General features: G+C 34.0%; 1 protein-coding gene across 1 annotated transcript in view; it reads right to left on the reverse strand.

Moving 5' to 3' along the window:
• LOC118183323 (cGMP-dependent protein kinase 1-like) overlaps positions 1 to 13,693 on the reverse strand; it is a 509,379-nt gene that overhangs the window by 317,009 nt on the left and 178,677 nt on the right. Inside the window, exon 4 of the mRNA XM_085824166.1 lies at positions 8,008 to 8,121. Within this exon, the coding sequence (XP_085680292.1) occupies positions 8,008 to 8,121 (114 nt within the window). The remainder of the gene's footprint in view (positions 1 to 8,007; positions 8,122 to 13,693) is intronic.

Genomic DNA, 13,693 nt, shown 5'->3' on the forward strand with positions numbered 1-13,693 from the left:
AAGGGCAAGCAAATTATCTTACAGAGCGATGTTTCATCTTATTCACTAGTGAAGTGTGGGTGAATGAAATGAAAATGTGAAAAACAGTCCTTTACCGACAACGATACCCCTTAGTCTCTCGAACCCGACGCGTAATGGCAGACCGCACATTGAGTTGAACAGTGTTAAGCGAATGTCGCATACTGCGCATGCCCAGAAAACAATTTGGCGTAATTACTATGTTGGCGCGATTTGAAAAGAAGATAAATACGGTATATGGTAGATGTACCGCCATCTGATTGTAAACAAATCTGGCGTTTAAATCTTCGTAGATTATAATGTAAATGTAAATTAATTACTGTGTTAAAATACTATTTTTTGCTGTACTGCTCAAACAACTAGAAAGCTGAAATTATTGCGAAGTAATGTGAAGCAGTGTTTGCATTCAAAATGTAAAATATAATACCTATGAAATTCTGCACATTCCTTTGGAACTGTACAAATTTTCGTTCAGAAAAAGACTGAAATTTAGGATATATTAGTTGAAAATTTATTCATTATACTTTTAAGCAATAAAAACAATTCAGGATTTATCATACGTTCCATTCGTACATACATAAAGAAACACTGAGGAATATAACAAGTGCTTGCAAATAACACTGAAGAAATTTTACAATTCCTTAATGCTAGTTATTAAATTCTTTGAAATGAAAAAATAAAAGCGCGAATATACGCTAACAAACTAAGCGAGATACTCCAGTTTACAATTACTGAATTATAACATGTAAACAAATTACATTTAAATAACGAATTATTACGAACATATGTTAACAAATATTAAATTCACTGTTATTGACAAATTACAATGAAATATATATTAGAAAAATAAGCAAGTGCAATCGGTATGGACGTTAAAATAACTAATAAGCAAAGTTCCACAACATTATAGTTGTAAACATCATTCGAACACACTCGACAGCCATGGTGATCACGAATTAGCTAGCGTAGGGTTGCTTAGTCGCCAATATTTCTCCCCGCGCCAAAGGTACAACATCAAGCATGTGCAGTAAGCGAAATTTGCTTAACACTGTTCAACTCAATGTGCGGTCTGCCATTACGCGAACCGGACACCTTCAAAGTGCTTCTATAATAACAACGTCTAGAAAGTGTATGATATTATAATATAGAATAGTTAAATGACACAACAACCTATTGTAATACATGTAAGCCTTTCTAAGGAGCACGTGTATGTCATTATTCACAACCATTTGGACATCCGAATGATGGCAGGTTTGCCGAAACTTGAGCAACCAAAACCAATTGACCAAAACCATGAGCAACAAATTCTATTTAATACAGATTTGCGACTATACCATACAGATTTGCTGAGCAGGTTATGACTCAGGGTGAGACACTTAACTGTATTTTCGATCTAAAGATAAAACTGCAATCCCTACAGTGGAATACTCCTTATCTCCTCTCCACAGATGTGTTGCTGTTAACTTTCTGTGGAAGTCTGGCATTTTGGGATACACAGCGTGTTATCCTCGTCCATTTCCTGCCAAAGAATAGGTCATTAATATACAGTATTACTCAAACATGTTGCAGCCCTTGTGATGTCAAATTCAATTGAAATTTCCTACCTCTAATTCATCTAACGTAACATTTTCAAATTGTAATTCATTCCCGACCATGAAAACGCATTAAAGTTAATACTACCAAAAAACAACCACCGCACCTAGAACTTAGACAGTCTCGGGGTATTAAACATTGTTTCGACAGAAGCCACCAAAACTGAAGGGTGTAGCCTGCAGTCATTAATCTAAATCATTAAAGTTAATTTTTCAGTCTCATATTGTTAAATTACACAAATATTAGAAAGTAATGCTCCGGTTTGTAGAAGAATCATTCAAATTGAAACAAAATTTATTTCCAAATTAAACCTCCTTAAAGTTTACGGTCTTGTGGGGAGAAATCCTCAAGTTGCCTACTGCTTGAAATTGTTTTATGCAGTAGCTGAATAAGGTCGGTAAGACGATTAGAACACAGAGATGCAAATTATGATATGCTAAATGCAATTACAAATATAATAAAAATACAGGTTAAAACACTTCCCAAGCTATACTTATGTAGGAACACATTACGTAACTAGAAATGTACAAATAAAGGTCTATACATACATATATATAAATACAAATACAGTACGACATGAAGATAGAATTAATAACTTCATACAAGAAACAAATACAGTAAGTTTCACTAAACACTAATGAAAGAAAACGGCTTGCAAAAACGTAAAGAACACAGAAGAAGAAATATATTTCTCCCACAGACGAGTGAAAATCACACGTTGTTTGAACTATTATTTTATCTTGCCATTTTCGAAGACAAAATAAATTGGAGTTTCAGAGCATTTGTTGGGAACTTCATTCTTTGAATAAAGAGTACGAACTTATTTCACATCGAAATAGACATAAAAAGTTAGCAAAACATTAGCAGTTAGTTTTGTATCCATTTAAACTTTCTAATACGACTGCACGGACGTTTCAGTTTGAGATACTTCAAAATATATCTTGGATAATTTGTTTGCTAAAACCTGACTTCATATCAAAATCTATCAAAGCATGTCAGAAGGAATGCCGATATTTGTTTGGCACGACAAGAAATTTGTTAAGTGTTTCCTGTAACATCTTTCTAAAATGAATATAATTTAGTTCAAACTTCACCTGTAGAAGTTGTTTAATGTATATAGTAGCACATATGCAAGAGATAACTGATGCGACGCATACGTCTTTTCCTGTAAAATCTTTCTAAAATGAATATAATTTAGTTCAAACTTCACCTGTAGAAGTTGTTTAATGTATATAGTAGCACATATGCAAGAGATAACTGATGCGACGCATACGTCTTTTCCTGTAAAATCTTTCTAAAATGAATATAATTTAGTTCAAACTTCACCTGTAGAAGTTGTTTAATGTATATAGTAGCACATATGCAAGAGATAACTGATGCGACGCATACGTCTTTTCCTGTAACATCTTTCTAAAATGAATATAATTTAGTTCAAAATTCACCTGTAGAAGTTGTTTAATGTATATAGTAGCACATATGCAAGAGATAACTGATGCGACGCATACGTCTTTTCCTGTAAAATCTTTTTAAAATGAATATAATTTAGTTCAAACTTCACCTGTAGAAGTTGTTTAATGTATATAGTAGCACATATGCAAGAGATAACTGATGCGACGCATACGTCTTTTCCTGTAAAATCTTTCTAAAATGAATATAATTTAGTTCAAACTTCACCTGTAGAAGTTGTTTAATGTATATAGTAGCACATATGCAAGAGATAACTGATGCGACGCATACGTCGTTTCCTGTAAAATCTTTCTAAAATGAATATAATTTAGTTCAAACTTCACCTGTAGAAGTTGTTTAATGTATATAGTAGCACATATGCAAGAGATAACTGATACGACGCATACGTCTTTTCCTGTAAAATCTTTCTAAAATGAATATAATTTAGTTCAAACTTCACCTGTAGAAGTTGTTTAATGTATATAGTAGCACATATGCAAGAGATAACTGATACGACGCATACGTCTTTTCCTGTAAAATCTTTCTAAAATGAATATAATTTAGTTCAAACTTCACCTGTAGAAGTTGTTTAATATATATAGTAGCACATATGCAAGAGATAACTGATACGACGCATACGTCTTAATTCTCTGCTGCAAAAATTTTCATTAGGGGAGATTTTACCCTCCCTCCGTGTTTTCAATTTAACTAAGTGATAACTAAGCTTAAACATAGATAATTATGTTCCCAAGTAATCCAATAATAAAAGATCAGAAATTAAATCCCGCAGAGCACTAAGCTAATCATTCTTTATTTTAAAGGAAGATAATTATATCATCAATTAGTCACCTTTCATAAAGTCACGTATTATCCTCCTGCAGAATTATCACATCTTGCTTTGAATCTTAAAAAATGATCCTTGTAACTGACAAGCTTAAAGTTTCACGTGCTTTTGGGCACTGTGTAAAAACAAAACATAAAAACGATAATTTTAAAATATTTAATTAGTTAGTATTATAAGTTTAAACCAAAATCTTACACGATAAAAAATCTGCTCTAATAAAAAAGATTTTAAGTTTGACTTGTCGGACCAGGTCTTAAATATCGTTTCAGAATGCGTTTTATACATTAACTGCTAATGTTTTTCTTAGATTAGGGGTCTTCAACCTTTCACGCCCAAGGGCCACATCAATAAATTCACGAAAATTCGTGGGCTACATGTCTGTCAAAGTAGTGTAGTCAGAAAATTTATAAAACAAAAGGAGGTTTTTTTTTTTGCAAGACATCAATTGATTCTAGATGAAGAGATAGTGTTACAGATTTTTATATACATTGGTTCCAAAACGTCAAATGGAAATCGAATTAAAAATTTTTTGCAACTTTTTTAACTATGAAAAAAAAAAGCATAAGATGATTGTACAGGACGATGTTACAAAATGTATTTACAATAAAAAAAAGAGAAAGGAAAAAAACTGACATTACTGACGGGAGATGGTAGTAACTTTAGTTTTAATGCAAAATTTGACATTGTTTTTGCTTGATTAAAGCTTCAATATCCGGTTTAATCTGTGTTGTTGCAATTCGTAAATTTTCCTGAAAATGTCTGTCTGTCAGCCGTGTTCTTGTTTTTGATTTTAGGATTTTCTTTTTATTAAAATACTGTTCATATGTGTAGGTACTGCCAAAGATAGAAGACATCAAGAGTGGATGTTTAAGAATTCCTGGATACTTGTCTTCAGTCACGTACTTCGAATAAAATTAATATAGGATTTTCAAGAAACTTGCATTTTACTGCAGTCACACTGTAAATCTATAAATTCTAATTGAAGTTCAGGTGGAACACTTCCAACATCTACTGAAAATGGCGAGGAGAATATTCCGATAAAAATTTCATTTTCTCGAAAATCGGAAAATCTGCTTTTGAATTCCACTTTCAAATTTGAAATGTATATAATTATTTGAATTTCATGTTGTAGACATGACCTTCACACACTCCATCAATTTTGGAAAGTGAGTGGAATTCTTATTTAGCAACTGACTTTCCCACAGGATAATTTATCTTGAAATCAAAATTTCTTAAATTTCTTCAACCTTTCTTCAAATTCAAATGTAGGACCCGCAAAAGGCAGTTTAGAGGGTTCGCGGACCACGGAAGTTATTAATTAGAAAAAGTAGTAATTGAGTTTATCTTATAGCAAAGATTGTTCTTCTCCAGCAGCTCACTATCAGTGGATTTACTATTCTCAAATAATTACATTAGTATTTTATTTGCGATGGCTATTTTAATGCGTTATAAAGTAAAAACAATCCTCGAAACAGAAAAGGAAAACACTGCAACTAAAGGTATAAAACCTCTTTCCAATACACCAAAATGGCATAAAATGTCGAATTATGTTCCTCAATCAAATCTTATGCTACACTGAATACATGAAATATTCATCCGAACGATTTCTAGCACTTTTATTTTATACCTTCAACTGTCATTTATGCTCAGAAGTATGATAAGAATAAATGCGAAACCACGAAAGGTATGATATTTATAAGAAGCATGATAAAAAGACTACAAAATGAGTTAAGAATTAGAGGTACTATTCCGTTTTGAGGACCGTAAAAAATTGCAGCGAAAATGTATGCGCAAAAGCGCCAAATCTAGCAAACGCGCCCATTTAACAATGCGCCAAATTTAGAGTACGCGCCGATTTCAAATTGCGTAAGTTTATATAGTTCTAAATTTCTTAAGACGCCATTGAAATACTAGTTTAATTGTTAAATCCTTTTTTGATTTTAAATACTTTTTTGATATCCTATGGATTTAACAATTTGGGAATTACCCATGACAAAAAGTCTGCAATCCATGTACACATCGGTTTGTTTTCACTTAAAAAGTGAAAGAAAATTGACAAAACTGTAATTTTTTTAACCCTTGTAAAAGGCACCAAACAAATAAATGGGCGATTCTTCCCTTTACCGAGATTTTTTCAAAGAAAAGGCTCATTCATTATAGAAAATTATGTTTGAACAACCAAAGGGATGAAATCGGGCTTTAGCGATAACTCGGTAGCGAAGTAGCGATGCAGGAATCCATTTAGTTACGTTTAGCTTTCTCTTATATAAATTATAATAACGATCTGAAATAGTTATTTACTCTTATGCTTCCATTCAGTTATCTTTAGCCTTTTTTATATAAATTATAATAATAAAAAAGTATTATATGAAATTAAGCTTTCATCTAAATTCAAACAATAATCTTTTAAATAGTTATTTACTACTAGAAGGCCAGGCGGTCACACGAAATGACCGCTGTTCTAGATATTATAAATTGTAATTAAGCTGATTTGTGCAAAGATGTTTGCTAATTTAAACTGAATTACCCAGAGCAGGCGGCGAGGACACCTCTATGCTTACTGTCCCACGGGGTTTACCCTTTCTACTTGCTTTTTACTAAATATTAATTCACATGTCAAAGATCTCTTTGTACACAATATTTCTTGTGTAGATCTTGCCATCATTTTTCAGCTCGCCTTGCAGAGGACCATCCATTATTTTCAATTTTACGTCCGTTCTTTCACGAACTCTTGAACAGGCAACATAAAGTTAACCGTGTCCAAATGCAGGCTCAGGTAAAAAAAGCCAACACGCTTAAGCGTTGGCCCTGAGACTTATTGATGGTCATAGCAAAGGCAAGTTTTACAGGAAATTCTCTACGTCTCAATTGTAACGGCAACCCTCTGCCGTGGCAGCTTCACCCTATTGGCTAGTAGAGTTATGCAAGCAAACAATAAACTATCGGTAACAAACAGACACTTAAGCCGCATATGTATATGGGGCGAAGTTACATCATCTCATCCGAAACGGCTAGCTCCCGGGTCTAGTAAGGTACACCGTTGGATTGCGCAGGTCGGTGGTATGCCATTTTGAAGATTCGCGTCTTGTTGGGACTTAAATTAGCCGAGATATTAATTAAAAACTAATTTTTCCTACGTTTTTCCTACATTTTCCACTTTTTTCTTGGGTTTTCCCTATTAGAGGGATTTGGCTACGTGCCAAATTCTTTTTTCTCGAATATCTACGGAACGGCGCCGAGTTGAAACTCGAGGCGCGTACCCTCGGATTCCAAAAATTTCTCCTAATCCATCGATATCGTTCTCATTTTCGTACCGTCAGTCTCGGGAACAACCTAATCTTGCTTATTTACTGACTCTGGTGAAAATCTTCAATTTTCATGCAACCAAGCCGTTCGCCGAGAGTGGAAGCTTGGATTAAACTTCTCTTGGTCGCTGGTAGGCCAAATGCACGTTACACATGGGGAAAACCACGAAAACGCCCATGCAACCAGATTGTTTGCGGGATTCAAACCTCGGATCAAACTACCAGTGTTCAGCGATTTTACCGCTCGGCCGCTGGTGGGCCCTTAAATTATTAATAAAATTTAGCCATTTCGATAAATTTTACATCAATTACTACGCAGATTTAAAATATTAAATTAATCAGAGAGAAAGATTGGAAATAACATGCGTGCTAAATCGAGTATTGAAAATTGAAATATACGTTCGTATAACGATATCAAGGAGAAAAAAATAACTTTTGGCAAATCCGAATTAAGATAATTTAAACACACAATATGCGCTACAGCAACAATAAGAACATCAGCAATTCTTAAAGAAAGATCAAGAATCCAAAAACAACAAATAGATTACCCTTCTTATAAAATTAACTATTTTTGAATTTGTCATCTCTAGAGGAAGAGCTTCTGGAAGCCGTTTCCTATCTAGAAATACATGATAGAAAATGCTTGTTTAAAATAAAATATATGTCTGAAATCTTATTGTTTGGAAATATGGGAACTGTAACTGAAAGTAATCTATGACAGAACTAGTTACTTTTTAAACACTGACATATTTTAAAAGTAGTACGCAATTTTAATTTAGTATCGTAAAAAAATTCACTTACCTTTAACTGTAGCTGTTCGAGTGCAATTATAAAGAATAGCAAGTTCACCAAAAGCACGTCCTGGTCTTAAGATTCCTATAACTTTGTCATCTTTCAATACCTGTAGCTCACCCTCTGCAAGAAACAAAAGGTTTTAATAAAATGTATCCCAATTATATTAAGATCCTTAATACTTAAGTCCTAAATGTAATTGGCTAATATTTTTTAAATTAAAGTAACACTGGAAAAGCACTTTTACATATCAGTAAAAACCTTTAATTTAATTTTTAATATTATTTAAATTTATAATATTACTTTATTACTGGGCAACAATTTATAATATTATTTTTCAATGCAGTTTATAGTATACAACGGTCAAACAAAATCAGCTTTAAAATTTTCAAATTAAATGAAACTTGTATCAGAAAAACAGACGTTTATAAATCTTTTATCACAAATTACTGCTGTTCACTTAATGATTATTTTAATATTAGTTTGCGTTACTCCAAAATAGTCTTCAATTCGTGAATTAGATCATTTTAAAGCTTTCCTTCTTTATGAAAATTTATCTTTTTTAACTGCTAGTTTTTCATTTTTATTGCTGCAAAAAAGTGTTTAACTGACTTATCTTTTGATTTTCTCAACGGATGACACCACATTTTTAGCTTCTTATATTATTAGATTATCACTCCATTTATTTGTTACATTTCTAAAAAAATAAGTTAGTTATTTTGCTGTTTGAAATAATGAGCATGTGCCACATTCGTCCGATGGACATAGAAGTTTCCTGAAAAACTCTTTGTAATAAGAATATCAGTCACAATTCGTGGTGTGAACATAACAGTCAATTTCAAATTAAAATGTGGAATAGCAGTGCAAGACTACACAATTTAAATTTTACTCGAAGCAATTTTATCAGAACTTCAAAAGCGAATTGTTGGCAGCGAAATAACACAAAACCGAATAATTACTACTATCAGAGATGGGAAGAACTAAATATAGTGTGGATACGCAGAAACATGCTCTGTCTTAAATTTAAAAAAACCTCAGTTTTAATAATATTTCATTTACATTCTGTGAGGAAACGAAAGGGAAAGTTAAATTACAGAACCAAATCGTAATAACTGGTTAGTTTAAAATAATAAAATTACAAAAGTCCTTTTATGCTAAGGAACTAATATTGCATGCAGATAAATTCTATTTATACCAGTCTCTGATTAATAAACGTATTTGTTAAATAAAAGGAAAGCAAATTTTGTAATGCTGCTTCGGGATAAATAGACCGACACTTTCCCCCCTCCCCCGTCATTCAGTGTCTTTAGAAAAACTGACTGACTGATAAAGGTGAAGACACCTTTATAGCATGTCATAATGAAGCAGCAACTCTGTTAATAACACAAGCCTCGAATGGAAACAATTTTTAAAAATGCCATTCCGTAAGCTAAATTAGAAAGCTACGCTAAAAGTTCTGTATAATGTTAAATTTTCTGGAAGAATTTTATTATTTTTATTACATATTTTGCCTACATAAGCAAGGAATTTAAAGTGCTTTACTAATTTTGTGATAATTTATGCGTGTTTTACTGATTAAATACACACCAAAACAATTCTTTGTCTAATAGGAAGAAAAATGCTTCTGCACCTGACAGCTCTTTTGTATAATTTCCAAGAAAACAGAATAAGAAATCAGTCCTTTTGGGTGCAAATATGGATGACCATGACTGGATCATTCGTGCAGACTTAAATCATTGCATATGCTTCTTGTCTGAAGATGGCTACAGTAAAACACAGAGCTTCACATGTGATTGAAACAGTATAGTAAATTGTCATCAGTGGGAATTAAAACGGTGGTTACAAAATAAATTTTAACAGTCTGAAACAAAGTATTTTACGTCAAGGTTTAGTAATGCTATCACATAGAACATCTCATAAAACAATATGAGTTAGCATTATAATAATTGAAGTAAGCATCTCTGCAATATATTGTGACGCTAAATCTAGGCTAAAAGAAGGTATTACTGTCATTAATTTTTGTTAGTACTTTTGTCAGACATTAAAAATATAAAGGAAATCTCTGAAATCGGTACAGAAAAAAAGAAATGCGACATTTATTGCTGCTCATTTTGCTCTCGCCAAGTTTTATGCAAAAAATAGTGACCCTACCTGTATGATTTTAGTTGAAAATGGATTGCGAAATTCTAAATCTCAAGGTTTTTATAAAAATTCATTTGTCACTTTCGCACCTAGGTGATTTATCAGAAAATCCTTGTGCAAAAAAAAAAAAAAAAAAAAAATTAAAAGAAGAGAGCAACCGTAAAGAAATAGAAACGTGGTATCAGGGTGTATGTTGTTGTGACTGCCGAGTTTGGCCGTTAGGCTGGGCTAGAGTGAATATTCGATTTTGCATACTTTTGTGGCAACCCTGTTGCACTTTGTTTTCATAACTATTTCTAGAACTGACTGAGACGGCGACTATAATTTTAAACTCTCGTTTAAAGAATAATTTAAAATAGTTAATATTTTGTAAATAAACTTTCTAAATAGTTTTTTCGTATGTTGATTTATACTGGAGTGGTTTTCTTTAACCGTGCTTACGGTAGGAATTATATGACTAACCTGTTTTTGAAGTGTAAATGGCACTTCATAGGTCATATTAACAAGATTTTCGCTTAGTGTTGAATTAAAGAAAATATACGTAATATCTATATAGGAAAATTAACTAAATTTCTACTTTATTAAGTATCAGAGAGCAAAGAAATGCAAGATCGTTCGCTAACTCTTTTCCTAATATAGAAAAAAAGTTTTATTTTATTCTCTTTAGATTTTCAAATTCAATAGAATATGGTAAGATATTAATGATATCAATCAAGGAAGTATTTATATAAATTGCAGCAGAACTGTGCATAATGGATAATGAGAGTCATTTTTAAATTAAGTACTTTAAAACTATCAATTTCGTAAATTTAAAACAAAATTCACCTAACTAAATTTCTATTTAATTCTGCTATAGGCAATTATAACATTTCAAAAACGTTACAAACTCTGAAATCAAATCAGATTATAGTAATCGAATATTTTGTTAATGGTTGGCAGCAGCAATATAGTTATCAGATGTTCACGAAAAGATGAGCAAAATCTGGTATTTGCGTACTATCTCGTCCACCGTAAAATTGAAGCCAAGCAGAAGGACCCAGCTAAGAGTGACGTAGCGACACACTCATGACATCTGCCCATTCAAAAAATTACATGCACTCCTACAGATTCTCAATAGGCCTCCTTTACTTTTTATGAAAGAGGTTATAAATTAACTATAACTGCTGTATTTTTTCTAGCATTCTGAAAAAAATAAAAAATTAACAGTTGGATCTTGCCTTCTGCACTACAGCAAGCAGTGGATTATTTTCAAAGTTGTGGGATTCTATTATCAAAAACCGAGTGTATGGACAAATTAATAGCTCAACTGAATAGGTCGCCAAAACAGTTGTAGACTGGAAAAATTATTTCCGAGATGTGTGAACTCATAACCTTTCAAATACACTAATGTGCAAAGCTTACGGAACTTTTCTTATTTTAACGAAATTCCGCAAGCAATCAATCGAGAAACACAAAATTCATGCAGGAGTACAATATATATAGCATTTAAAGGATGACGAAAGGATAGTAGCAGAAGAATGAATAGGGCGCATACAATACGTAACAAATAGAAAAAAGGTTTATTGATAAACTGGAATTGGTACAAAAAAGTGTCTCCCTAAGTTGGGGATCAAACCTTAAACAGAAATAGTAAGGGATAGGACCTCCTCTAACTGCAGTGGTTACATTGCATCGTCTGTTGATAGTCAACACCATACTATCTAACAGTTTAACAGTTTTTGTTTAATATTACCCATTGTTCAGGGCACATTGTTTCCAGAAGTTTCTCAAGAGCATGAGCTTTGTGTAGCTGTGCAATGTCATCCATGGAAACAAAGTAGGGACCAATGGCACCTCCCCGAAAAGAAGCGTGTGGGGAGGACATCTCTGTCGGAAATATGGAGCTCTGTTCGTCGAATCATCACAATTCCTGCAATTCCCACAAATTGCGAAGGTGTGGCGTGGCAGAACGAAATTGGTTCTCCAGGTGGGACCACAAATGCTCTATTGGATTAATATCAGGTGAATTTGGAGCTCAAGTCAAGACTGCAGATGCAGCTGGGGATGACATGCCGTGAGAGCAGAGACATGCTTCGGCCTCCGACTGCATAGGACCATACGCAGCAATGAAACGCTGCACAGTGTGTTGAGAAACACTGTTTGGGTCTCCACTGTTGTAGCTGGTTGTGATTTCTTCTGTTATAGCTCTTCGGTCACGGCGAACAATGCATAACAATCTCCGCTCTCCTTTGGAATCAGGCCCACCAGCGGCCGAGCGGTAAAGCCGCTGAACACTGGTAGTTCGGTCCGAGGTTCGAATCCCGCGAACGGGCTGCCTGCATGGGTGTTTTCATGGTTTTCCCCTGTAACGTGTATACAAGCCAGTTTCTCTTAGAAAGTCCTACACGAAATCATCCCTTCCCTTAGGCAGATAGCCCTAGTGTGCTTTGCCATAATTAAATACACCACCACACCAAACCATCTTTGCAATCAATGCGCGGTCGACGACACACTGCAGACCAGCGATTTATCGTTTCACGATTCATACAGAACTTTCGATATGTGCTCTCAACAACTGCAGTGATTACTGACAAGGAAGATTCCTGACAACCCACTAAATGCGTCGTTTCTGATACTGATGTTCTCAGTCGTCCAGCCATAACGATTTGACCTTTATCGAAGTCTGATAAATCAGCTACTATTCCCATTATGTCGACAATCGCGTTATTTTCGGAAAGCGTTTCGGAAACTCTCGTTTAGAGAATAATTTAAAATAGTTAATATATTGTTACCGCGATTAGCATGCGCTATGCAAGCTTTTTGCGGCTGCCTCTCTTTACATTGCTTCTTTGGAACTTTGGAACTTTGCGGTTATACTGGCTTTCAGCAAGAAATTAAAGTCCTGCTCTTGCTAGTTCCTGATGTGATCCCATGTGGGGCCTGACAGAGCAGAAACCTGAAAGAAATTTTTTCTCGTGGAGCTAGAAGTGTGCTGGACATTGCTTCTGTGAGCGCTTCATGTATTTAATGCTTCAGAATCGGTCCGAAGGACAGGCAAGTAGAGGAAAGGGACGTGACCAGTAGTCACATGGATGCAGGAAGACATGGTGTTGGTTGACAGGTTCCAAGGCGATGGTCTGTAAAAATGCATAATTTATTCGGAAACATACTGTGTGTTTTTTTACACTGCTAAGGAGGATTACTGACCGGGAACAGGCCCTTGCAGTATGAAGTCCGCCCTGCAGAAGCCATAATCTACGCCAAGCTCATCCAGAAAAATACTTTATGCTGCTTTGGAAAAATTTGACTGCAGTCTCTCCTTTTTTTTTAATTTCTACATGGCACACAAGTATGCCAAATGCATAGAACGATGGCAAAAATGTTTCCAGTAATTAATAAAAAATGCCAGTTCTTACATTCCAAGATGAGTAAAGATTTTCCTTTCTCTCTTAAAATGGGAACTGAACTTTTCTGGCACGCTTACAGAAAGGAATCTACCATCGGTGGGTGAACAGTATAAAGAATATATTCCTGAATGAAAACAGTGAAAATATTAGTAAAGACCATTTGGTAT

This window comes from Stegodyphus dumicola, chromosome 9, assembly GCF_044657685.1.
Source record: "Stegodyphus dumicola isolate Sdum_Otavi_A_Nest chromosome 9, ASM4465768v1".
Classification (NCBI taxonomy): domain Eukaryota; kingdom Metazoa; phylum Arthropoda; class Arachnida; order Araneae; family Eresidae; genus Stegodyphus; species Stegodyphus dumicola.